Raw genomic sequence first — 26,005 nt, 5'->3', positions numbered from 1 at the left:
TTTCATTACTTCGCCATATTATTGCCTTTCGAAAATAACTGCGGATCCTCTCCATGGAAGTGCCAAATCCTCTTCAGACTCCAGTTAAGCGTTTAAGGCTAAAGATCTCCAGCAGCAGCAATCCCGGTAACATAGACCTGACTTTCCTCCTCAAATGGTCTCTGGGAAGATCCCAGTGGTCCCTAACAGGGCATGAGAAGCTGCATGGGGACAGCAGGTGTCTTTGAAAGCCACAGGAAGAAAAGCCAGGACCAGGACGAGGGGGAAAGGACCGGGCAAAGGACTGAGAGCAGCTCCCACAGACGCCTGGCCCCTCAGCCCCGCTTTGCCTGTGGGCGAGACCATCCCACCATGCCACACTCCCTCCACACTGCAGCCCTGAGCCCCCAGCTGCTTCCCAGCCCGGCTGAGGCTTCATCACCAGCTCCCGGAGTATCTTTGTGGTCCCTGGAGAAACGACCTCCTTGGCCATGCTCTGATGCTGAGGCCCTGAAACCCCCAGGCTGCTTATTTACTGACCTACTTGATTAAAGGGTCTGTTTGAAAAAAAAACCACCAAGAGTTTGGCCAGAACACATTTTGGCTCACATCAGCAACACTCTTGCAGCTCTCCTGGGACTGGCTCCCGAGGTCCATGGCCACAGGAGCAATAGGAGTGAGGAGATGCAGGAGAGATGCAGGGAAACAATGTTTCCCCATTGCATCCGGAGGTTCCTGCCAGCGACCCCCCCTTCAGAGAGGTTCCCCATGAAATAGGGTGACTTCCAGAAAGACCAGCAGAAAACCATACTGGAAATACAACCTGGGGGGCAGCAGGTAGGGACAAGCCCTTCCCCGCTTCACACGACCTTCCCGTCAAGTCCTTCTCTTTTTTTGCTCTTTCTTCTGCCTTTCTCGCTCATGTGTGCCACAGTGGGTGACACCTCAGTGCCTCTGCTCTCAGCCCTCGGCCACAACAGAAACCCAGGAAATTCCCCCTGCGCTTTACCGGCTCCTCCCCGTTCAAGAATCTGAATTATTTAAGTGTGCCTCTGGCATTAGCGTTTCAGTATTTGAATCCGTACAGGTACCTCAAAGCCTTCATCACAAGCTCAACTGCATTGGGCGCAGCTCAAACGGCAGCACACAAGGCAGGTCGTGCACGGCGGGCACTGGGCATCACGACGCCATCCATCAGCGCGGGCCTTTCTGTGGGCTGGCCGAAAGCGTCGCACCTGCAGCTGCAGTGGCCCTTGCACTGCCACTGTAAGTCACACCCTACATGCTCATTCATCTATTTTAGCAGCTTGATGATATCAAAACATCAACTGCTCACGTTAGTACTAGAATTTAAAGAAAAGTAAACATAAAAGGACACATTCCAGTGTGATGAAATAATGTGTCCCCTCCCTGCACCTGCTGCACCCGGGGTGAATGTCCCAGGGCCTCCTGTGGCTCCGCTCACAGTGGCTGGTGCTGTGCTGAGACACTGTCACCTTTCAGCCGATGTCCCATCAAACCAGCTGTGCCGCTGCTGCTGGATGCCAGGCAGGCATCTCATTCCTGCTTGGGGAAAGGTGAATACAGCTATTCGTCCATGTCGCTCTTCCCTCTGATCTGCCTGCTCTTCTGCTGTATTTGGAAAGGGATTGATGTATTTTTCTTGGCCATGCACCTTTCTTTAGACTTTCCTGCTTGTGAACCATCACATGGGAGACAAAAATTTTGCATGGCTTCTGGTTTTTTTACTCCTTCTGGCACATTTTGATACCTCCTGTACACCAAACTGAGAGCTTACACACACACACTCACTCTCTCTCAGCACCCTGACTGCAGCTCACTTGGAGGAATAGATTCTTGTTAATAACCGCTGGTACAGCTTGCTCCTGTGGCCCCCCTTGCATGTCAGAGACAGGCACGAGGGCTGCTACAGGTGCCCTTGGCCAGCCTGGCCATTACATGAGCATTTCTGAAGCAGGTTTAGAGCGCTTTCTCTGCCATTTCCCCGTGGGCTGCACTGGCTCCCTCCGTGCAAGCAATGGGCAGTTTTTGCCTGGGAGTGCTTTTGGCAGATGAAGCGTAAGCACTAAAATGTGCAGGGTCAGAGGTTCAGAGTGTAGACAAGGAACCAATGACTAGCAAACAGCAAGGTCTGGCCACAGAAATGTAAAATCCGGAGAGGAAAAGAAAATTAGAAAGCTCCCAAATGTGGCAGAGGTGGAAGGGGTGAAAGCACCGAGCCCAGGAGGCACGGTCTCCTCTCAGCCACTGACTACTAATTAGAAGATACACAACCACCCCAGTCTACAACATGAAAAATACCCAGAAAGGCTATTTCAGGGTGTCTTCTGAAGAAATAGGCAGGGTTTTCTGTATATCACCATTACCAAGAAATCAGACACAGCCCAAATGAGGAGGGTGGCTTTTGCATCCTGCCTGCTCACCTCCCAGGGCAGGAGGCATGGAGGAGAGGTGCTCCGGGCAGCAGTAGCGGTCCCAGCAGCTCTCCCACACTCTCTGTGACAAATACGTCAGTGGCATGGGCCAGCATTCACCTAGTGCCTGGGAGCTGCTCTGTGAGGGATGGGAACCCATATTTATGGGCCTCCTTCTCCCTCCAACATGCATTTCAGGTCAGAGCAACCCCTGCTTGAATTGCAGCTGAGCTGCGCTCCTCAGAGAGTCTAAAGATAGTCTTTTGGAAGTGGATGTTGTCTTACCTCTGGGAGCGGCTGTGGTCCTTTTAACTCCCTCAGTTCGACACCACAGCCCTATGTACGTCAGGAGACAGGAGATACACGGGAAGTCAGTGGTTTGGGGCACTGGCTCCAGGAGTGGGAACACAGAGGTCACCCTGCAGCCACCTGCGCGGTTCGCTTTGTCAGAGAATGGCAACGCCATGAGAAGTACTCACCCGCACGCCGTAGGTCTTTCCCGGCTCCCCTGCGCTTTCACTGCTCTGCACAAGGCTCCTGTCCTGCCGGCCCACAGGAGCGGCCTCCTCGGCTCCCCACACGGCACAGTCACCCACTGGCTTTGGATTTAGGGGCAGCTTGTCCAGGTCAGGCTGGGGATAAGATGCCGAGAGGCAGCTGATCTCAGGTGAGGTCGGGCTGCTCGGGATGGTAACGCACTCCGTGAGTTTAATTCTTGGCACCTCTTTCGTTCCCAGACAGAAGCTTTTCAGCCCTGGCAGATTTGACGGGTTGGCAAGTTTAATGTTAGCCATCCGGGGGATCAGTGTGCACAGGGTTGTGCAGGTGTCCTGTGGCCCCAAGGAGACATCTTCCGTCAGTAAATTAGGCGTTGAAGAATGGGAAGAGGAGGAAGAACCTTTGATGGTTAAAGACGTATTTGGTGTACCTTCATCTAGGGATGTTATCGAATCATTCCTGAATCGGCTGTACTTAGCCCTGTGCAGCATTCCTGGATGTCTGAATAACCCTACATACAGGACTTGTCCACCGAGGCTCTGCTGGCTGCGTTCTCTCATAGCCTTGGCAGTTCTGTAACTGGATACTCTTGCATAAATTGGCTCTTGTAGATAAATGATTCAGAAATCAAGCAAGTCAAACAATTTCAAAAACAGAAACCTATTGGATATTTTTGCTGACTCCCTCTCGAGTGGTTTATTTTCCTCAATGGACGAGGCTTAAAACTGCATGGACATCTGGTATTTTGTAAGCAGTAATAAAAGCAGCATACGGGAAAGCACATCAGTGGTACAGCAGCTTAAGCTGAAGAGCCGCTATCCAAACCTGCCTCAAGCCAGGCACGAAATCCCACCTAGCTCTGAAGACTCACAGTTGTAGCATCTTTAACAGCGGAGTCCTGGCTGCAGCAAAAGGACTTATTCCACACAAAGCAGAGCATGAGAGCTACAAGCTCAAACACATTTTCAGACCGGCAGGAGCCCCGCAAGGTGCCCAGCTCTCTGCATTTCCATCGTCGGCTGCCCCAAAGGCAAAGAGCATCCCTGCGCGGCGACGCTCCCGCCCCGCGGTCAGGCACAAACCCAGGATTTTAAGGAAAATACAGCACAGCGCCGGCGTCAGGCTCGCTAATTCTTGCTGGAAAGTCCTTCAGCACCATAATCCAGAAACCACTGAGTGTTCCTGCGCCTCCGGCGCTGTTTCCCGCAGAGCCGCGGGGCAGAAGCTCCGCAGCGCCCGAGCCGCCCCCGCCGCAGCCCCGGCCGCTGCTGCCGCCGCCGCCGGCTTTTATGAATGAAGTTTTTGTGAATGAGGCTGGGCGCGTGCAGGCGGGCAGCGCCGTGAATGGCGCTCGGCGGGCGGCCGCGGCCCGGCGGCCCCCGGGGTGCGCCTGGCAGCCAATCGCCGCCCGCCGGCGGCTCACGCGCCCTCAGCGCGCGGGGAGGCGGGGGAAGAGGGGGCGCGGGGGCGGCGGGACCCTCCGGGTGGTGCCGAAAATCCCTCAAAAGCCCCTTTCTGCGGCAGGGCCCGGCCCTTCCTCCTCCTCCTCCTCCTCCGCCGCCGGGGGCGCGGGCAGAGGTGAGGGCCAGGGTTCAGCCGGGACCGGGGCCGCGGTGCCCCCGCGCTGCCCCCCGGCACGCGGGGAAGGACAGGCCTTGTGCCAGCGGCCTCCCCGCAGCTCGGGCCCGGTGGGGAGAGCCGTTCTCTCCATTGCGTGTACCCCAGGCTGTGAGAGAAGCCCAACGGGCTTTATTTTAGTCACTGAAAATACCTGGGCCCTCAGCACGAGTTTCCTCGGCTCCATATGGCTTTTTGACGCCTCGGAGAGCGGGGTGGGCAGAGAAATGCAGCATCGTGGGGGGCAGGCCAGGAGGGGAAAAGCAGCACAGCGGCCTCAGTCCTCCCCTTTGGCTGAGGTCTTTTCTCTCACTAGGTTTTCAATGTTGAGTTCACCTTCCTCATGCTCACGGTGATCCCGGGCTCGTTCTCTCCTCCTGTTGAGTGCTGGAAATCATTGGCGGTGGATGAGGAGAGGCCATGCTGCCCACTGCCCTGCCTGTGCCAGGAGGAGAAAATCATGGGCAGAGCTGGAGAGACAGAGAGCGCTCGACACAGCCATTGCATTTTTTTCCCCTCTTGTATGAAAGCCGGTATTAATCCTAAAAGATACAATAGTTGCTACAATAAAGTAGGGAAAACTCCCAGTCCAGACTCCGCTAGTGAAATATGGCTCAAAGAGGAAGTGGCTGCTTTTGAATCAACCCTTTCTGGGGAGGATGGCTCAGACTGCTCACAAAATCAAACCCAACGGCAAAACCTGGACCAGCCGCAAGTTACAAAGAGTGACTAATTTCTCATGAAGCTTTAATGATGGCTTTGAGCACAAAAGGATAGAAAATGTTCAGAAGTGATTAGCAGCACTATTGATTGTACATAAAGCACAGAAACTCTCTTAGCATGAACATTTTTTTTCCTTAACTCTTTCATTTCATTGCCACACTACAACACAACATCAACACGAAAAAACTGCCTGGATGGAGAGGCTGCAGTGCCCTCACTGGTGAGGAGGAGGGACCGGAGGGGGGGTGCGAGCTGTAGTTACCATAGAGGGGACAAGAAGGACCAGTTTTCAGGGAGATGCGGATGCCCCAGGCTCCTGTCTTGGGGAACCTCCCAGATTTCTCTTTTTACTGCCATAAAAAACATGCAACCAGACAAACCAAATTCCCTGTTCTTGCGAGATCAGCCTTACCATCCTTCCCACCTTTTCTGTGGGCATATAGCAAGGGTCTTCCTGCCTTACAGCAGTCCCTCGGCATAGACAACGGCACCAGGAAAGGGTAGTTTGGTGACCAGCATGTTCCCCCGTGCCTTGGCTCAGGTAGAGACTAGTTCATAGAATCATAGAATAGAATCAGAATCATTTTGGTTGGAAGAGACCTTTAATATCATCAAGTCCAACTGCTAACCTAGCACTGCCAAGTTACCTCTAAACCATGTCCCTCAGTGCTACATCTGCATGTCTTTTAAATACCTCCAGGGGTGGCGACTCAACCACTTCCCTGGGAAGCCTGTTCCAATGCTTGACCACCCTTTCAGTGAAGAATTTTTTCCTAATATCCAATCTAAACCTCCCCTGGCACAATTTGAGTCTGTTTCTTGTGCTATCACCTGTTACCTGGGAGAAGAGACTCACCCCTCCTCGCTACCACCTCCTTTCAGATCGTTGTAGAGAGCGAGAAGGTCTCCCCTCAGCCTCCTTTTCTTCAGGGTGAACACCGCCAGCTCCCTCAGCTGCTCCTCATAAGACTTGTGCTCCAGACCCCTCACCAGCTTCATTGCCCTTCTTGGGACCCGCTCCAGCACCTCAATGTCTTTCTTGCAGTGAGGGGCCCAAAACTGGACACAGCACTCAAGGTGCAGCCTCACCAGTGCTGAGTACAGAGGTACAAGGCCACGGGCTGCCTCCGGCCCATGCTGGTCCTCATCTGAGCCCTTCTGCCAGCTGCTGCTTACTCAGGAGGCAACTTGAGCCTTCCTTACCTGTATGAGTGAGAAAAGGGGTGGGCAGGGTCCCTGCTGGCCCTGCAGGAGATGCAGTCCCTGCCATGTCCTACTGCAGCTAACAGAGCTGGCAGGTGAAAAGGGTTAATGACACTGCCTTTAAACCTGTGTGGTGAAAGGGGACGTTTTCAAGAAAAAAAGAAACAATAATGCAACAGCCTGTCCTTGACTGATCACTTAAGAGCTGTGTCTGGAGCCCTGCGTGCCACCAGCACCTGCTGCCCCGTGACCGAAGAGTTGTTGCCCTCCCTGGGTGCCAGGGAGCTTCCCCCGCGAGGCGCGGGAGGCCAGTACATTAACCGGCACTTCTCGGCTCACAGGCACCAGCAAGTGCGATTATGGTGTGGGAGGTGAAGAATAGCTGGTGTTTTACAGCAAGTTCCAGAGAAAAATGCAATTGTGACAAGCTCTGTTTTCAGCAGCAATCAAGAAATACAAGCTCAAGAGCGGAACCCAGCAAAGAGCAGCATTGTCCGAGGAATAGTAGCCATTGCAGGGCGGGGGAGGAGGGAAAAAGAAAAATGCTGTGCCTTTGTAAATTAAAAAGCTTTTTTCTCAAGGCTAAAAACAAGATTTCTGTTTAAGATACTGGGAAATCGGCCTCTAACCAGCCCAGAGAACAAAGCTCCTTTAAGCACTGGCAAAACTGAGCCTACAGCCTTGTATGCAGCCTAAAAGGAGCCTGTGTTTCTCGATTATGGCTCAGGTTCCCAGTTGCCCAGTGCCCAGGGCCTGGGGAGCTGCCCCAGCTCGCTGCTCACCCGCCCACCACTGCCCCACACGGCCCAGGAAAGACACAGGAAAAGGGCATTTTGCCCCTCATGTGGCTGCTGACATGGGACAGCGCGTGCTACCAAAGGGCCGTGCCATCCGTGGGTTCTCAGGCTATGTGGGAATGCCCTTCTGGCGCATGGTTATGAGCTGAAACTTCTCTCGGTCGCTATGTTACCAGCCCCATCACACTGAGACACTCCATCATACCCTGTTTACAACCCCAAATGATGTCTCAGCCTCAACTATGCTGCATGAAAAACTGACGTGAGCAGCCCCCAGTCACATATTGTCACAGGAGACGGGAGCTGTCAGGTGTAACGGCACTGACGGGGCAGCACCATTACACAGGAGCAGAAGCAAGCAGCTAACCCGCTACGGCCACCTCAAACACTCCGCTAAAAGAGCTGCAGAGAAGGAGGTGAGCTCACAGCAGCCACGGCTCCAGCATCACCACAGGGAGCCTTTGCGGCAGGAAGGAGCAGTGCCAGCCCGGAGCCTCAGGAGCCCCCAGTGGGGGGGGCTCTTATATCCCCCCTTGGGAGCGATACCATTTCAGATTGGGGGCTGTGGGACCACAGGTCTAGCAGACAGCTAATGCCACCGCGCCACTCTCCCCTTGCAGCGCGGGGCCAGGGAAGGCAGATGCTGGGACAAGCGTACGTGGTGCTTGCTGGCGAGAGGAGAGCTCGAGGCAAATTGGGGACCGATTTAGACGAGAGCAGCCAGCTCAGCAGTCTCGCGCCAAGAGTGCGTGTGGGCAGCGCAGGGAGCGAAGCTGTTGCCCACCTGCAGAGCGCACCCAAAATGCAGTTGCACTCTTGCCGGAGGCCAGAGGAAGCTGTTAGGCGCTTCTTGCAACCGCCTCGACAGAGCTCAGCGTTTCTGTTAGAACACGGTGTAAACGGGGGATTTTTTTCCCCCTGTATAAATAGCAACAGCAGAGTTAATTCATGCTAAGGTGCACCGAGCTGATCCGCTTTCCTTCCTCGTTGACACGCCTGGCTGATGCTGGCAGAAATCAGCAAAGTGTTACAGAACGGCAGGAAAACCCCATAACCAGCAACGTGGCGGCAGGTACTTCTGGGAAGCCCTGGAGCATGCTTATTTGCACTAGCAAAAGTCCCGCACAGCCGCTGTATCATTTCAATCGAGAAAAAAATTGTTTTCCCACATATCGAATCCCTCTCACTGTTTTATCTCCTATGGCTACCTTTCCCATGTTCTGAATGAGTTAAAACCAGACATGTTTGGCCACTGCAGCCCACCTCCTGCTTATCAGGAGAGTCAGGGGGGGTTTGCAGGGGCTGAAGACGTGGAGCTGAGAGCTGATGGGTTTAAGGAGGACAGAGGCACAGCTGCTACCACGTCCCTGGATACAAAAGTCAGAGCTGAGCCTGTCACTGCCTTTCTCCTCTTCTAGCTCTGAAGGATCCAACAGCACTAATCCCAGAAAATGCATCCTAGGGTGATTTACAGACAAGTTGCAATTTCACTTCTCGAGCACCACGCTGTGTTTTGCTCAGCCCAGTTTAACCATTCACAGCAACGTTGCTTTGTCCAAAACCGCAGCTAGAAGATGGCAGAACCACGCTGGGATGAGGCAGCAGAAGGCAGGGCTGCTCCGCCCGGGCGAAGGGCGCATCCTTGCAGCTGAGCATGTGAGTGGAAGGACCCAGCACAGCGCACAACAGGGCTTGGCTGGATGTGCTTTATTCCCTTCCTTTTCACCTCCTCTTTGCCTGGCAACACACCACCACCTCCCCCTTCAAATGCTGCTGGGCTTTGCCTTTTCTGCCAGGGCAGCCTCATAGCACGGGGGAAGAGCAAGGAGCTGGAGACTCCTGTGCAAGGAGCCAAAATTCAGAGCCTGAAGGTTGCTCAGCAGCCTGCACAAAGCCAGTCCTTGCAGCTCAGAGTGAAAGCAGTCAAAGATAAACCCCTCGAGCCCCAGGCTATTGACAGGGCTTGTGAGGTGAAGGCCGAACACTGGAGGAGAGCAGAGCGCAGGGGACCTGTGCCACAGCTGTCCCTTCTGCCGGGGGGATGATGCCAGCCTCTGCAGGCTTGACAAGGACACACCAAACACATCAGAGCTACAGGCAGAGCCACTACAAGCCATCAGAAACCAACATACTGTGCTAACCACTGCTTTCTGAAAGCTCCGCGTCCCAAGAGCCCAAAGATACATTCAGTAGCACTTGCTGGCCTGCCTCAGCACCGCTTGCAAGGAGGAGTGGCCGTGAGCAAAAACCAGCACCCTCTGATGTCTGTTGTCCCACAAAGCCCTGAAAGCAGGAGTGGATTAAGCATCTAGTGCCTGGGTCTGGCTGCCAGCACAGCCCCACAGCAGGAGGGGTTCAAAGACAAATTTCAGCCTGAAGTAGCCTAAAGCTTCGTCTCTGCAGAATTACCCACCGCATGAAACAAGTTTCAGCAACGGCACCGCAAAACTACAGTCAGTTTGAGAGGAAGGTGGAAGGAGTCACACTTGGGTGGCAGCACAGGGCTTGGTCTCCACGCGGTAGCAGGCAGGGGACATCCTCTCCTGCAATTTAGCTTAAAGCTGTATTTTTGTAGGACAAACCACTAGCACATATTTGAAAAGAATAAACCCTGCAATACGGTTGAACTTCTCCCAGTGGCTCCTCAGCGGTGCAGAGGAGGTCAGAGGAAACACCGAGGGAACGTACCCTCACTCAGCAGCTCCCGCTTCCATCCTTGGATTGTTGCCTTTAACTTGGCTGTAGCAAATCAGAAAAACTGTGACATTAACAAAAATAAAGCCATCAGAGATGTCTTAATTTGCTCTCTTCCTCTACAATCAACATTCCTCCCTAAGGAAGGTTTTGCAAGAGCTTCTTCCAGCAGTTCTTGCTGCCCACAGCTTTTGTTGCCACCCGTCCTCACCTCTGCAGTGCTCACCTACTCCTGAAGGCAGTCGATGGCAGAAGGGGCACTCACCTTCTCAACTCCAGCTGGAAAATCACCAAGAGTTTGAAATCCACCTGCAAATCTGGCCTTCCCTTGCTGGAAATGCATTATGAAGAGTTTAATGCTCTAAGTAACTGATGTTTAGATTTTTTTTCCTGAAAGATGCCACCCAACAGGAAGACTTGTGCTGCAATTTTTTTGGAAAGCATACAACACCCCCTCCCCCCCCAAGTTTTTAGAGTGATGATATTTACTGTTGCTTTTATAGCTCTGCAAGAAATGAGGAACCTACTATATAGGGACAAAGCCTTACAGAAGTACAAAGTTTTAAAGTTTAATGTGGACGCACATTAGCTTTTCCTATGGAGACCGAAGAGCAGCCTCCAGGGGAAGCCGAGCACAACCAGAGCTGCCACACAGATAACTGCAGGAAACGCGGTTTACTCCGTGCCCCCTCTCCCATTTCCCCTTATATATAAGGCGCAAGTCTGTTATCAGTGTTACATGATTACTGAATTCCTCTTTACTCATTAAAGTACTATCCTTGGAAAACAACGCTGTGAGAGAGAGCTGGGCGGTTTAGATAGCGTCCAGATGGACACCCACACACATCCGCCCGGCCCCAGCGCGCTCGCCAAGCGGCAGTGGAAAACTGCAATTTAACAGCTAGGAGCGAGCGGACCAGGGGCCTGGGGCTGCTGCCAAAAAGTACGTTCCAGCCTCGGTTTCCCTGCATTTCGTGCCGTTTGCTAACATAAAAGACCCCAAGAGGTAAACAGGTTTTGGCCGCATCATCTCCTTTAGGGTGTGTTGGGTTTTTTTTTTTTTTGTTTGGTTGTTTTTTTACGCAACATTGAACAAAATTTTTTTGTTTTAATCTACTTAAATAAAAGCCTTGACTTTTATACACAGTGACCCTAAAAGTCTGAAAGCAAATCCAAAGTGTTTTTTTTTTTTTTTTTTTTTTGTCACCTAAATAGTGCCGTTTGACTGACTGGGATCTTTCCACGCATTAGGGACACGCAGATTCATGAACTCCCAGCCCCGTCCGTACAAACCCGGTACCCAAGAGCTGCGGTTGCTCTGGAGGCGCAGGAGGTACCCGCGCTGCTCGGGGGAACTTCACTGCAGCAACGGCAGCAGCAATTTTTTTTGTTTTTTTTCTTGTGGTGGTTCTTTTGTGTGGGCAGCAATGCAAACCACCAAGTGCTACCTATGGTGTTATTTAAAAAAAATCCTCAATAGAGGCAAGAGACTTTCCTCAAGGGAACTACAAAACGGTTAGCATCTGTTAAATGGTGAAAAAATGGAGAAGAAAATTCAGTTTTTAAGGGTTTGGGATAATTAATTTTCTTGTCACTTCCATAGCACAAGTCACGCCGTGCCACCTACTTGTTTTGTACTTTCCAAAATTCGTATCAGGCTGAGAAGACACAGGCAAACCCAGATGCGAGGAGTAATTTTGACAGCAAGTCATAGCACCTACAAAGTAAGGTTTATAACAGAAGCGCTTTCAACAGAAGACAACTGCAATAGCGGAACTGAAACATGAAGTTAAGGCACATAAATAGAAAATTCAAAATTACAGGATGAAGCTGTATCCTTTTTGAATTGCTACAAATATTCTCATACGTGGGAGTTGCAAAACCGGCTAATGACACTGTTACTAGAGCCACGGAAGCGTGAGCAGTTACCAGTGAGTCACTGGAGAACAGGGGACAACATGCTGAGAACTTCGTGTTATTTTCCAAAGCTGACTTCATGCGAGTATAACAATAAAGGCAGGTGAACTGGAATTCTCATACACTGGAAGCATGTAAGAAATCCTAGTTTTTGGAGGTAGGTGTGGTTATTCTGACTCGCTTGCTCTTAAGTAAATGCTATTTCCAACTCAGTATTCTGGACCTAGTTCAGTCCCATGGTCTCTGAAGAATGGCAGCTTCTTCTATATAATATTTTTCTGGTCATCACTGAGATGATGCATGACAACAGGGACCTGGACTCCGTAACGTGAAAAATCCTCGGCTAATTCTGGTTTTCCTCTTCAGCCTCTCTGCCAGTGACCACTCAGCCCAGGTGACTGGAGGGGCTCAGCCCCCTGCCCATCACCCTGGAGCTGAGGCCAGGGTACCACCAGCCAGAACCAGGAGCCACCCCATGGCTTCTCCCCGCCGTGGCCAAGTGCGCTGTGGCACAGACCTTTTCCATCTCCTGTAGTGCCAGGGCGGCATTTGCAAACAAACTCAGGATAAAGTACTTGTGAACAAATGTATCACTGTAATAGAGCCATAAGTTTCTACAATCATTTTTATTAGTTATGGAAGAACCCCCACTAGTATTTACATAGTGCAAAAAAGCTGTTATTACTCCAAAAAGTACGGTAGACAGAACAATTATCCTTCATACAGCAAAAAACAAATGGAACAAAACCCTTCATGTCGTATTTCATAATGATTTTTCTACTGCTTTAACCTAAATATTACAAGAGTTTTTAAGACATTAAAGATTAAACAGCTTTCCTTATTAGAATCTATTTAAAAGTAAAATATATGAACTATTTATGAACATTTAGAAGGTGGGCTGTGCCAACTGGGTTTCTACTTTCAGTGTGACCATTCATTGGTGTGGAAGTTTCGGGTCAGACATTCCCACGTTTCCTCGCGCGTGGCAGGGTGGGTACAACCCCCACGGTACTTGTTTCTATGGCTTGCTTCTGCTGGTTTTTGTTTCGTTAACAAATCGCCGTGTGGAATTTTTAAATGGCTAACATTGAAATCAACTCAATAGCTTCATTAGTTGGCACAACTTCACAGGAAATACTTAATGACAGTTCCAGCAAACAGCAGCTTTTCAAACAATAATACTTTTTTTTTTTTACATATGTATTTAAAGTAACATTATTAAAATTGAAGCTTGTGTTAAAGAACTGGACAGAACCACGTTGTGTAAGCTCCCACCCACCCAAATGAGCATAAAGACACCTCTTATCTTTACCAGAAGAACATCAACAAGTGCATTACTGAACATTTTCTAGAATGAGTTTTAAAAACACAGGTCAATACCCTCTGTCACTGTTTAGCTCCAATCCTACAACTACCTGCACACAGCTTAAGCTGATAAACAGGCCACCGGTTTAAGCCAGTGGAACTAACGCTCTTAAGCGTGTGTTAGCAGGATCAGGTCCTTTACCTTACTCAGACATTTTCACTTGGTCCAACTAAGGACAAAAGTTCTTCAACATTTTTACCTTTTACATATTTGTAATCCATGTTTATTATTATTTTGACAGAGATACTTAAAGTATTTATATAAATAGGTTGTATACATAGCCACCTCTATCAGTTTTAAAGATTCCTACCCCTACCACAGATACATTATTTTTGATTTTACCAGATAAATTAAGTGGTGAAATCATTTCTATAAAGAACGTCTTAAGAAAAGTAGAGTTGTTTTCCGAATAATTATTTTCACAACAAAAATATCTATACACCTATAACTACAGAAACATCTTTTCCTGGGGACAATAACAACCTGTATAACAAACTGCAAACTTTTATACCGAAATAGAAATTCAGCTACTTTTTAAAAAAATCATGGTATTGTAAAACACGTGGATGCTTTCCTTTTAAATTCTGGTGATAATAGAACCAAAGTTACCACAGTGAGATACTATCCTCAAGTGCTCCAAGTGGCAAGGAACTTTCCTAATCGTAGAGGCAAACGGATCACTCCCAAAGGAATTGCAGTTTCATTCTCACAGTTATTGCTCATTCCCAGCTGATCAAAAAGGAAGCACTAAAACCAGTTTCCTTTACTCAGTTTCAGTTTGCTCCTCTAAGGGTGATCTGCCACATTTCAAAAAGAGACTAGTTCCTTATATGCTGGCAAACTGAGAGATATTAGAAGTGCTATATCACCTTCAAGAGCTCTATTAAACCTGTAGCAAAACTGCAGTTAAATAGTGGGCTGAATATTACAAGACTTCTTTGATATAAATGTCAAAGTTTTAAAATGACAGTCCAAGTTCAGAAAAGACATATAAAAAGATGCGCCTTTGATGTTAATACTTCAAGATCAAAAGTTATTTGAATCACTGGCACTGAAAAAGCAAAAGGAAAAGTTACAAACACCTTTTTTTCTTTTGTTGTTGCTCTGGCGAAGTTTTGCCCTCAGTGTATACACTGTCTCAGCTGGCACTGAGACATGTGCTTACACATCCAAGGGCAAGTTTTGCTTGTCAGCAGTTCAAACACCTATCATTTCCTAAAGCAAAAACTCTTTCAAAACATACAGGCAGTAGAAATCTGCCATACGTACAGTAAAAGGTTTAACATTCAGGAGGCATCATTCCTTAGTCTTTGTTTTCCTATAAAATGCCTGTTCTAACATCTAGGAAGATAACATTAAGGAACTAAGAATGTGACAGAACAGCCAGTTGTCCCAGCAGCTCTCTATACTGCTTATCTACATAGCATTTGCTATGCCTATACCTACATTATTTACATTATACACAGTTCCTATTATTCTCATTAGCATCCAAAAAACCCAGGGGTAGATGATTTCTAAACCCGGAGTCTTATTTTCCCAGTGCAACTTAAAACGCCAGCATCACTAGTACTATAAGCGTTGGTCCCATATTAGTAAGTGTGGACTAAATACCGAACTAAGCTATCCATTTCTTGTGGTTTTCAGCCTAACCAGAGGACTTTTTTTAATGCATTTTGATACAAGTGATCAAGAAAAATGAAGTGGAATTAAAAGAAACATACATTTGCTATAAAAGCGTTGTTTATGTGAGTTACTCTTTAGCTACTCCTGTAGTGAAGCTCCCGCTGCTGGCAGTTTCAGTACATCCCTTGCCAATACAAGACAAAGATGGAAAACAGACTCCTTAGATGCAAGGTTTAGACACATACTCTATCCTCAATCTCAAATGAATTCATCATCAGTTAATAGATTTTGTTTCAATATTCAGAATGGAACAGTTCTCTAGCAACATGCGTGTTTCAGGGAGGGCATATTTTTGTTTCTTTTACCTCTGAACCACTGAAGTACCTCCCCACACTACAGGGCACTTCCCCCTTTCCTGGAATAACTACTTCCTTTTCTGCTCTAGAGGTCAACTCCTAAAGCTGCTACAACTGTGAGAACAGACAAAAAGAGGTCACATTTTGAGTAAGAATTGTTAAGATACATCCTAAACTCAACAGGAAGGTGGCTAGGATCAAAGCATGCAAATGAATGTGGAGATATGTTAAGCCACCATATCATTCACACTTGCTGTTAAAGGATTATTCTGGCTTTTTTTGCCATGTTTTGTAGATTACAATACACAAACCAGCATTCCTGAGGTAAGTGACAGGAGAAAGAGGAAGTCATCAGTTTACTAAAAGCCCTGGATAGGGATTATGGTTAATGATTCACTTAGTGTGGTTTGGCAGACAGCAACTGTCAAGAGCATGGGGAATTTTTGTTTTCTTTCCTTTTTTTTTAATGCAATATTTTCACCTTGTAAAAAAACCCCAAAACATTAATTATATCCCTCTGGTTTAAAGTTTTTCTGGAATCAAAGTTGTTACAGCTTATTGTAACCATCTCCACTATCAGCAGCTTTTTAACGATGCATTCACCGAGACCAACTAAAAAGCTGCATCTATCTTAGCACAGATTTCTCTACTATTTGCTTTCCATTGGGACAGCAAATGGGGTTTTTCTAGCTTTTCTTTAAAGAGAACCAAAATTTTACTTTTATTTCTAGACAGAACTAGAAAATCACGGCCAAATATAGTGACATGCCTGGCATAACACCAATGTAAAGTGTTGGTAATTTGTCAGTCTTAAAGTAGGTTATCTGTTTGAAAATGACCTAAGTAGTCACATCTTAAAAGATTTTTGCTTAAAACTGGTCAGTTACAAGATGTTTCCTGTTACAAAAGGTCTAATGAATACTTACTGACAAATTCTCCACACAGCTTCTATTCTGGGAAACAGATACTGAGTAAAAGCTAAGCTAGTTTTTAAATCAAAGAAAGTAACAGACAGCTACAAAAATATTGTTGTGAATTAAATACACATATTAAATGTTTAACAGTGCAAAACGTTGAGATGAAGCATACGAAATAATGGCTGCAACCTTTACAACAGTTAGTTTTAATGTAATTTCTAAAAAGTTCCTGAGTTCCTGCTTATTTTTACGGCATATAGATGGAATCTGTGTGTTCTTTATTCAAAGAACTGCAGATGGTGGGTTTATGTTGAGTGTTACTTGCGTGCTTATCATTTGTCCATTCCTCGCCATCAGTGACTGGATCTGCCTGCTCAGAAGTCTCTATTTCCTCCTCTTCGCTTTGTTCCGCATTGTCTTCTTCAGCTCCACTAAGGGTCTTCCCAAGCTGAAGAGTCTCCATAGTTCTCTGGGTTTCTGAAACCCACGATTCAATTCTGCTATTAAGTTGAACCTCTACAGAAATTGGTTCATGGGCATAATCCTCATCATCATCTTCCTCTTCCTCCTCCTCCTCTTCTAGCATTCCTGGTACAAGAGTACTGGTGGTACTGGTCATGGAAGAATTCAAAAGATCTCGGCAGCTGCCATCCAGTGATCCTGTTTCTGTACTCTGCTGTGAGGCCCATTCCAGATTGTCATCTGGTTTCACCTCATCTTTGTCACCTGGTGTGGATTTTCCATGATTTGTTGCTGAGGTAGCGCCAGTTGTAGCCAGAAGGGGTTGTTTATTAAGAGTGGCTTTTTCAATTTGACCATTACCAGCTTTTTCTGGTACTGCAGTCTTACATGAGGATTCTCTCTCATTTTCAGAGGTTTCTAGCCCATCAGATGTTTCCACCATATTTCTCCAGTTTGTTTCTACAAGTTTTAAAAGAAGTTTAAATAGGAAACATTAATCCTTTCCATATAAAAATATGTCTCCTTAACATCCCACAATTACTTAAATAGCAATAGGAGCTAATAATTTGACTATTATTCTATGCTTGCTAGAAAAATTTCAATTAGAAAAAGGAGGAAGAAGGGAAAGGGAGAGACAACGGAAAGAGCTGTGAATGACTTTGTGTTTTTACAGTATCCTAAACCAGCCATTACGAAGTTGAAAGTTTATGCACTTAGTTTCCCATGTAAACTGTGAGAGCACCAAATTTAACAATGAGTGTAGTCAAAGAGGTTACAAAGAGGTTAAAAGCAGAAAACTGGCACAGTATTAAGTCATCTGTTTAAGGATTTTTCAAAACAAAACCAAACACATTTAACAAGTAAATTTGAGATACCACAAGAGAATTAACTAAAAACAAGATGGTATTCTTTTTTATTCACTGTAAGACTCAAAAAGAGAAGTCTGTTGACTTCAAACAAGCACTCTCCCACACTCTCCCTTTTATCCTCCCTGCCATCTGGGCTTAAGCAACGGGATAAATAAATTTGCCTTTTGGTGACACTATAATCATTCATTACCATCTCAAGTTTCAAAGTTTAGGCTACATGTCCAATCTTCAGAGACCTCAATAATTTAGTTCCTACTATCTATCATTAGTTCTTCCTCAATCATGTAATCAATTCTGTGTTTGGTACCAGTTTTATACCAGTTCAGTAAAACTGTAGAAGCTATCTCCACTGACATGGTAACTGTAATGCTTCTGAGGATTAGGAATTAAATGTATTATTTTCTATATAGTTCAGAGGAAAAAGTGACTTATAAAACTACCTGAAGACCAGCCATTTTTCTCTTACTTCTAAAAATTGTAGAATACCATATAAATGATGAAGAGATATTGTATTTTTAGCTACATTTTGCAATAAGCAGCATTTGGGAAATCCCAGCTTTAGTTACAACAGTAAGTTTTAACACACTTACCATATTCTTTCTCATTCACTTCAGATATGGGTTCAGAAATAACACTACAGAACGAGATAGCACTTGCCGCAGAGGGGTTACGGGAATGACCCATATGATGCGGTGCCTTCTTGACATTCTTCAAGGCTTCTTCTGCCTGTTCCTGTTCCATTGCAGCAACCATATCTCTGTAGGCTTTTCTGGCCTCTTCAGTCAGCGATACCAGCTTATTAAATAGGTCCTAAGTACGAAGGCAGTTTTTATAATCAGTAGTTCCGACTAGTAGCTTTCACTTTAAATTACTCCTTTCAGTCAAACATACAGCACATAGCAAGCCTTAAGCTTATTAACACCAAATACCTTTACTTCAACCAAAAATTAGTTGCTCTATTAAATAAAAACACTGCTCCACGTTTACACAACTTTGAGATGTACTTACTTTAAGATACCATTTTCCTTACAATCTTAAGCCTTCCAGAGAATTTCAGATGGCATTTAAGTCTATTTGAAAACTACAGAGATGTTGCAACCAAAGTGTTTCAACAGTCTCTCAGTTCTGTAAATACTGAGTTTCAGGGAAAAACATGGCCCAATATAGATCAAGTTAGGGCCACTATCAAATGCACATCAGTGTGCTCTCCATGCCAAATCAATTCTTAACTGCAAGGATTAACTACAATCAATTCTTAACTACAAGGCTGTTTACTCCAGCCATTTATGTGACTGGAATTACTCACCTCAGCACCCGAGTAGTTGAAGATACCCACTACACTAACAGGAACCAGCTTGTTCACACAACGTCCAAGAGCTTTCCGTCCAAGAGCAAAGACAAAAGGAATTTCTTGTTCCCGTGCCATGGCTATTACATTATACAGAGCCTCATCCAGTCCACCTTGAAGAAAGTGATTTTAAATAGATTATCTAGTCAGTTAAAGTCATAGCATGGCCAGATACAACTCTACCTCATTTTAACTGTAGCCAAACTTCAACACACACAATCATGAGCTACTGTGTTCTACAGGATAACCAGCTGCACATTTCAAGTATAGTAAGTGAATACTGATGAAGGCAATATTTTGTATTCTCTATTCTCTGCACAAACATTAAACCAAATTTTTCATGACTCTCTTCTTGAGCAGAGCTTTGTTCTTCTCATATCTCACGAAGCCTTTGTTTACATTTCTGGTTGTGGCAAAATGTGTCGGTTGGTTAAGTAAGCCATTCATACTCCTCTTAAGGAATCCTCTTTAAGAACATCCAGAGCTCAGGACTCTAGGCCTATCACAGACCAAATGAAATGACGTCCATTTTATGTATTATAATATCTATTTTTTTTTTTAAGCTATTCACCCCTCATGAACAAGTTTCTTCCAGAATGGAGCAGAAGAGAATGAATGTGAAGTGGCAATTGCACAATTGATTCTGGAAGTGTTATATCATGCATAATAACTAAAAAATGCTTCTACCCTTGCAAATCAGCACAAGAAAAGGATAAACAGTTAAGTACATCACTTGTTTGATCATTTATACCTTTTGACTGGATTTTTTCGCAGTTGGGAGATATGATTACACACTTGATCTTGTTTAGTTTCATATGCTTAGTAACCTCACGCAACCCCATAACAAGTCTTCTCCTTGCTTTAGCTCTCATGGGATCCTTTTGATAAATCCGTTCCTGGAAGCTGACAAGCTCTTGCAGTAAGAGTGTCACACACTCATCTATTTCTTTGCTTAGAACTTGGTTACAGTACCTGTCAATTCAAAAAACATCAAGTATTAACATAGCACATAATCAATACTATTTCACTGAGTCTTTTCTTTTACCAAATAAAAATAATTTTATGTCCTCAGAACAGTTAAAGTTATTAAAAGGATATAGAAATTAGAACTGTATAAGTTAAAAACACATCCTGAAGACATTTATATTTCCAGTGACATCCCTTACCTCAAAAAGAATATTTAAAAATACAAAGAAATACTCCAATAGGTGCCACAAGCAACTATTGTCTTCCTTAACTTGGTACTCTATAAAGATACATTTAAAAAGTATTAATGTATTAAGAGTGACTATTACAGTATTTTCAGCATTCGTAAGTGTTCCTCCTTTCCCAAAGTGTATGTAGCATTCCTAAAAAAAAATAATTTGGAGACTACTCCCACTTAGCTTATTTGTTGCAGCAACCAAAGAAAATCCGAAGTGCACAGGTGTACATGCACAATATATACACACTGTATACACACACAGAGCAATCCATCTATGGCAAAAAAAATACTTGCAGAAAATTCTGTTGATAAAAGGGTAGCTTATGTTCGTTAAGCTCCTCCTAAGTCTACTAAACCTATCCACACTTAAAAGATGAGGCTGACTGAAGTGCAAGCCTTTAATTTATATTAGTAATGCAAAACTCTTACTCTCTGAATCTCTTGCTGTGAATTTTGGTTATTGCAGAAGATGCCATCGGACTGCCTATTCCAGAACTAGCAGGTGAGCCTTGTGACACTGGGGTCATGCAGTACGGAGAATTCTGACTTGCTGGCGAAAGTGAAGTATCACTAGGCATGCTTAGTCCAGTTTCTGAAAGACAATTTTTAAACATCATAAAATGCAAAGACGTTTTCACATAAAAGAAACAGCATCACACTTATGTATCTCTCCCTTGCTTTTTCCAAGTTTCATCTGAACAGACTAAACAGTATTCTTCCCTGCAGGGGTAGGAACAAAATAAGCACATACACAGCACTCAGCATGGGTTGGGTAAATAAACAATATTTGAATATTCATTAAAAAACATTCAAAGCCTAGTTTGGGAAGTAGACAGAACAGAAGAGGAAGCCTGCCTAAACGCTACAACTTCTTCCTGTAATTCTTTACTATTTTTATATATAATACATAACTAACTTAAGATATTTAAGATTTTCACACTTATCTTCAGCCTGGTGGAGTTAGGCAGGTTATCCAGAAGAAAAATTCTGAAGCAGTACATCTGGAATCTTGAGGCACCTCCCCCGCTCCCGTCCCCCCCCAAAACACATCACAGACATTAAAAATTCTTTGGAGTTTCCCAGTTGCTCAGAGCTGTCGCTGCAAATTAACAGTGCAGTTTATTGACAAGAGTGTTCGACAAACTGGAAAATTGTTTGCAACTTCTGTATCTGGAAAACTTGTGGTATGCTTGTGGTATGTTCTCAAAAGCATTGGAAACAGCACAGCATGGCCGACAACAGGTCACATTTTGTTTGCTTACCAAAAATGTTACCAACTCTGACATACATTGGTAACAACCCCTCAAGAGAAATGAATTAAAACACTGTATGGAGATTACGTACTTAGAACCCATACTGCACTGAGCCTTCCACAACTGAGGGACAGACAAGACATTTTACAAAGAGAGGGTTCTAATTCCTAGCATTTCATAATGTTAAAAAAAAGTTAAAAGACAATGTCAATAAGTTGTGTTGCATAAAAAGAGAAAGATGAGATATTAAAATAAGCAGATTAGCACAAGGGTGGGGGGGCAAGGGATGACTAGAGAGAGACCAACCTTCTTGAGAGGCCAGCTCCTGAGACTGATCAGCAGTCAAGGTCATATGAACATCTTTCTGTTCTTCAGATCCCAAAAGGCTAAGGTCAGCTGATAAACGGCCTTTCTTCTCTTCTCTCTCTTTCAAAATAATCTAGGAACAAAACCAACAGCTATCAGCATCTGAAAATTATAGGGATACCTGTAAAGAAAAATGTCCATTTGACTGAACACAACACAAAATAAAAGTTAACCAAGTTGTTTTGAACCTTCCTACTCGTGCCAGATAACAAAACCCTGAAGTCATTTCAGTTTCCTCTTTGATCTTAAACAGTATTTCATTCCAGGTTGTTGGTGGTTTTTTTGTTGGTGTTTTTTTTTTTTTTTTTTTTTTTTTTTTTTTTTTTTTTTTTTTTTTTACAGATGGCATACTCAAGACCCTCATACTTCTACATAAATAGTGCTTTCAACAGTTTGTTTTAAGTATGAAGTACTTTCACAGCTTCTTTCTGATACATAACATTCATTAACAATTCCTCATCCCCTACCATGGATAAATAGCCATGGATATGTTGGTATTTTTATGATAAATGATAATAACATAAAAGCCTTGACAGAATTTAGAAAACTATTCTGAACACATAACTGTGAATTTCTCTAACTCAAGTAGATTAGGGATCAGTCTGGGGATAGGAAAATAAAAAAAGGTTGCCAGGGAGGAAGAAAAAAAACCAAGGGCAACTTAGCCAGAGACAACTTTTGTACAAACACAGCTTTATCAGATTTAACTGCTTATATCAAAGTGATCTTGACAAGAACTGTGGTGCATGAGTATAGGTGACTTTCACATGACTTTTTTTAAAGGCTTTCGCACTTTCTTTTTTAGGGCTGGGTATTTTGTATTTACCTTCTGATTTCCATACATACTGTACTTTGTGTACATACCTACTTTATGTGTGTATGCATATAGATATATACAACCTAATATTTCTAAATTTACTCAATTAAAATCTGTGTTTTTATTGCAAGTTCTATATCCATCTCTGAAAAAAGTAGGAAAATTTAAGGTCAGCATACTACATTGGACTACAAACTAGGATTCAACAACATGGAAAAAACTATGCAAGTCTTACCATAATGTCCTAGTAGTTACAGTTAAAAAAAAAAATCCTTGCAATCTGTATTGACATAGCTTTGTATCACCCTGAACTCATTATCGGAGTAGAAAAGTTAATGTTACATGCCTAGATCCATAGGACAGGGCGTCAGTATACTAGGAACTAGAGGCGGAAGCTCCCAAGTCCCTTACCTATGGTCATGGTCACTAGCTCTTGAATAAGAAAACATAAATTTTTATTTTTGAAATATGAGTGTGGATCCAGACCCTCCAGGGTTGACATGTTTACCTTTTTAAGCGCTGTAGGACGTTTCAGTTTTGCAATCTCTCTTTCTTTTCCTCTTTTCACTTTTGGGGCAGTTGAATCCAAAGGATTAAGGCAACCCATAGATGGCTGTCCCTTTGTTAAGGACTTTCTGCTGGCAGATTCTTTGGTATGAAAGGGAGCAGCGCTGCCAACTAAATACAAGAAAGATATTAGTTTCACCAAAAGACATGTCAGCTTTATTTCAACACTGCTTTCAGAATTTCCACTGATGAATTCTCAAAGTACGTTTTCCTTCCTTGGAAAAAAGCAGTTCATAATGACAGGAAAATTACGTCATCAGATATTGTTGCTTCCAGATGGTTTGAAGCTTTCTTCAACTTAGCCTCGTATTTTAGGAAGCTATGGATTCCAGGCAAGGAATTACTTTAATACTGGTAAGGGATCTCTCTCAAGTGACTACATGTAGCTTTATTAGTAAGATGATAATAGTAAGGTAAGTTCCAAGTTATTTATCCAAACATTGATTTTTACTTGTTAAAGACTTGATTAGTTGACAGGACAAAACAAATGAGAAAGTGCCACAAGTAGTTAAGTGTATCCTCTGCAAGAAAGAATAAAACAAACGCAGTCTCCAATGGAAATGCCAACTGTTCTTTGCTGAGCTTTATTTGATATAACCTTGCCAACTTGAATTAATGTTTGAACACAGCTGAAACTCAAAGCAGGTAAACAAAGCAACACACAAAAAGGAAAATGGTAACTATGTGCATAACGATGGACCCTAGGCTACATACTACTGCTCAGGAATGAGATTCATGGGTTATAACAGATAACTACGAAAATGTCAATTCTGCATTCAGCAGAAAGCATTAAAAAAGCTAATTTAATGTTAATTTTTTTGATCTCTCTTTCTTTATCAACAGTGTAATTAAGCCATTGCATACATTCATGATGGAGCTATAACTTAATATTCTGTACATGTCTGATTTTCCTTAATTTCAAAAAGACACAGTAGAACTACAAGAATATACAGAGAAAGCAATATGGATTATCGCAAAAGACATGCTTCCACAACGGAATAACTAAATAGATTAGGACTCTTCAAAAAAGAGATGACAGACCTCTAAGAATCATAGAGGAAGAGAGCTGGGAATGACTGCTTGGTGTTCTTGCAATACAAAGCCTAGGAAAGCTAATGAAGTTATGAGTGGGGCACAAAACCCCCTGACTCCCACCCCAGAAAAACACTGCAGAAGGAAGAGCTTCTCCACATAGCACGTAGTAAGGTTAGAATTCACTGCCATTGGACCTTATGGACAGTAAAAGCATATGATAGAAGTGATGGACACTTTAAGAAACAAATTTGGCTTGAGAAAGCCTCAGGTCAGGAGACCCTGAAGTATAATCAGTAGAGGCAGGAAGAATAACCTGGAGAGGTATAACCCCCTATATATCACAGTCACAGGTATCCTCTCTAAGCTGCTCTCAAAGGGAATTCTGTTATATCTGTAGCAGATGTTTGGTTTGACCTAATACATTTCTTTTCACGTATTCATTTCAGCACTGAATTACTCAAGACATGAACCTTAAGTTTTGAATAGTAGGTATTTTAAGAGAAGTTTGTCCTCAGTTCAACATGGACTTTCACTATTGCATACTGCAGCTCAGAGGAAGATAGCACAGGTGAATTTTTTGAGAAACGCACTAAGACACTCTTTCCACGTTTTTATTTTGTTTATATTGAAAAAACAAAACTTGACAGAAATAAAAGACATATTTAAGATGCACAGAGCAATCACATGTATATTGTCACAAAAAGCATTTAGCAACAGTCAAGCAGATTAGAAATACCTGTGTATGAGAGGGGCCTGGTATTGGTGATCTGACGAGCTTTCATCGCTTGCTGCTGCTTTTCAAGAGCTGCTAACATGTCACCCAAATCTAACTGAACAGGGGTCTTACTCTTCTTTCCAGCTGCTTTTGATAAAGCCTCCTACAACATGAACAACATATGCTGATAAGCACAAAGAAACAGTGACTGCAAAACATTCTTTACAAAGAGATTCTTGCTATTATAGAATAAAGAGGAGCAACAGCTAACTGATAACTCCTCTTTACCACCTACTATGGGGGGCAGGAGGCTACACACCTGGAGTTTTTTCTGTTCCATGCTTATCTCTGAATACTCTTGAGCTGTTGCAAGTGCTGCTGCCAAGGCCTTCTTCTTCTGACTTTTTGCACGCTTTGGTACAGAAGTTGTAATGGGAATTGGAGTTTGGACTATATTGATTGGAGAATTCTCTGGTAAGTCATCCAACTGTCATTTTAAACAAAATGCAAAAAAACACAATTAAAGACTTATCAAGACCACAGGAAATGCAGCACTCCAAAAAACCAAATGAGCCATTGCTTGGGTCAGCAGTATGACATCCCAACTATTAAGTACAGCTAGATGACGTAGTAAGTTAATAGAACTAGAAACTTATGTATATTTCATTGTTGTATGGAAAAACTATTATATTTTCTCCAATTATGCCTTCAGAAGGTTTTCTAAACCAATTGCTTTCTGAAGCATTTCCAGTCCCTATGGTTCTGCAACAATATATTTAAGCATTAAAAGAGCAATTTTCCAACATCTGTTTCCACAGCCTTAAAGCAGATAAAGTTGTAGTTTATTCTGAAATTAAAATAAACTAACTGTAGTTATTTTGAAAAAAATCAACACTATTACTACATCTGTAGATTTAACAATTTTAAGAAAAGCTTCATCAAAACATCTGTCTGAATGCAAGCCCTTTGAGTCAGAAAGAATAACAAGGATGTAATTTAGGTATTAACACAGAGAAAGCTCGACAATCCTCAAAACCCCTTTTGCACCTACTGTTCACCCAAAATTTAGCATGTGACTTCAAAAAGCACGAAACTCATAAGAAACCACCAGTGAGATGGAGAAGTTGGGAGTTGGACTCGATGATCCTTATGGGTCTCTTCCAACTCAGGACAGATGCTCAGAATCATAGCATAGCTCACGTATCTTACGGTTTCACTCATTAACAGTCTCATTAGCAGACAAA

General features: G+C 44.1%; 2 protein-coding genes across 5 annotated transcripts in view; both read right to left on the bottom strand.

The window, feature by feature from the left end:
• Positions 1–10,260, bottom strand: part of SHC4 (SHC adaptor protein 4) — a 40,874-nt gene extending 30,614 nt beyond the window's left edge. For 2 of the 4 annotated variants that reach the window (XM_054215341.1, XM_054215343.1), the window contains exon 1: positions 2,894–4,211. In XM_054215341.1, coding sequence (XP_054071316.1) covers positions 2,894–3,472 — 579 coding nt within the window. In that variant the 5' untranslated portion in view covers positions 3,473–4,211. Of the gene's footprint in view, positions 1–1,070; positions 1,200–2,893; positions 4,212–10,211 lie in introns of those variants that run through there. The other 2 variants (XM_054215345.1, XM_054215344.1) reach the window with 2 other exon arrangements.
• Positions 10,261–12,470: 2,210 nt separating this feature from the next.
• The window catches only part of SECISBP2L (SECIS binding protein 2 like), a 31,263-nt gene continuing 17,728 nt past the window's right edge, over positions 12,471–26,005 (bottom strand). Inside the window, exons 10-18 of the mRNA XM_054214109.1 lie at positions 25,081–25,248; positions 24,783–24,924; positions 22,953–23,122; positions 21,568–21,700; positions 20,438–20,600; positions 19,556–19,776; positions 18,763–18,917; positions 18,047–18,266; positions 12,471–17,046 (exon numbers count right to left, since the gene is read on the bottom strand). Coding sequence (XP_054070084.1) covers positions 16,373–17,046; positions 18,047–18,266; positions 18,763–18,917; positions 19,556–19,776; positions 20,438–20,600; positions 21,568–21,700; positions 22,953–23,122; positions 24,783–24,924; positions 25,081–25,248 — 2,046 coding nt within the window. The 3' untranslated portion in view covers positions 12,471–16,372. The remainder of the gene's footprint in view (positions 17,047–18,046; positions 18,267–18,762; positions 18,918–19,555; positions 19,777–20,437; positions 20,601–21,567; positions 21,701–22,952; positions 23,123–24,782; positions 24,925–25,080; positions 25,249–26,005) is intronic.

The sequence above is a fragment of the Rissa tridactyla genome, chromosome 9 (assembly GCF_028500815.1).
Source record: "Rissa tridactyla isolate bRisTri1 chromosome 9, bRisTri1.patW.cur.20221130, whole genome shotgun sequence".
NCBI classification, from domain to species: domain Eukaryota; kingdom Metazoa; phylum Chordata; class Aves; order Charadriiformes; family Laridae; genus Rissa; species Rissa tridactyla.
The sequence above is the reverse complement of the archived record's forward strand: the minus strand, read 5'-3'. Positions and strand labels throughout refer to the sequence as shown.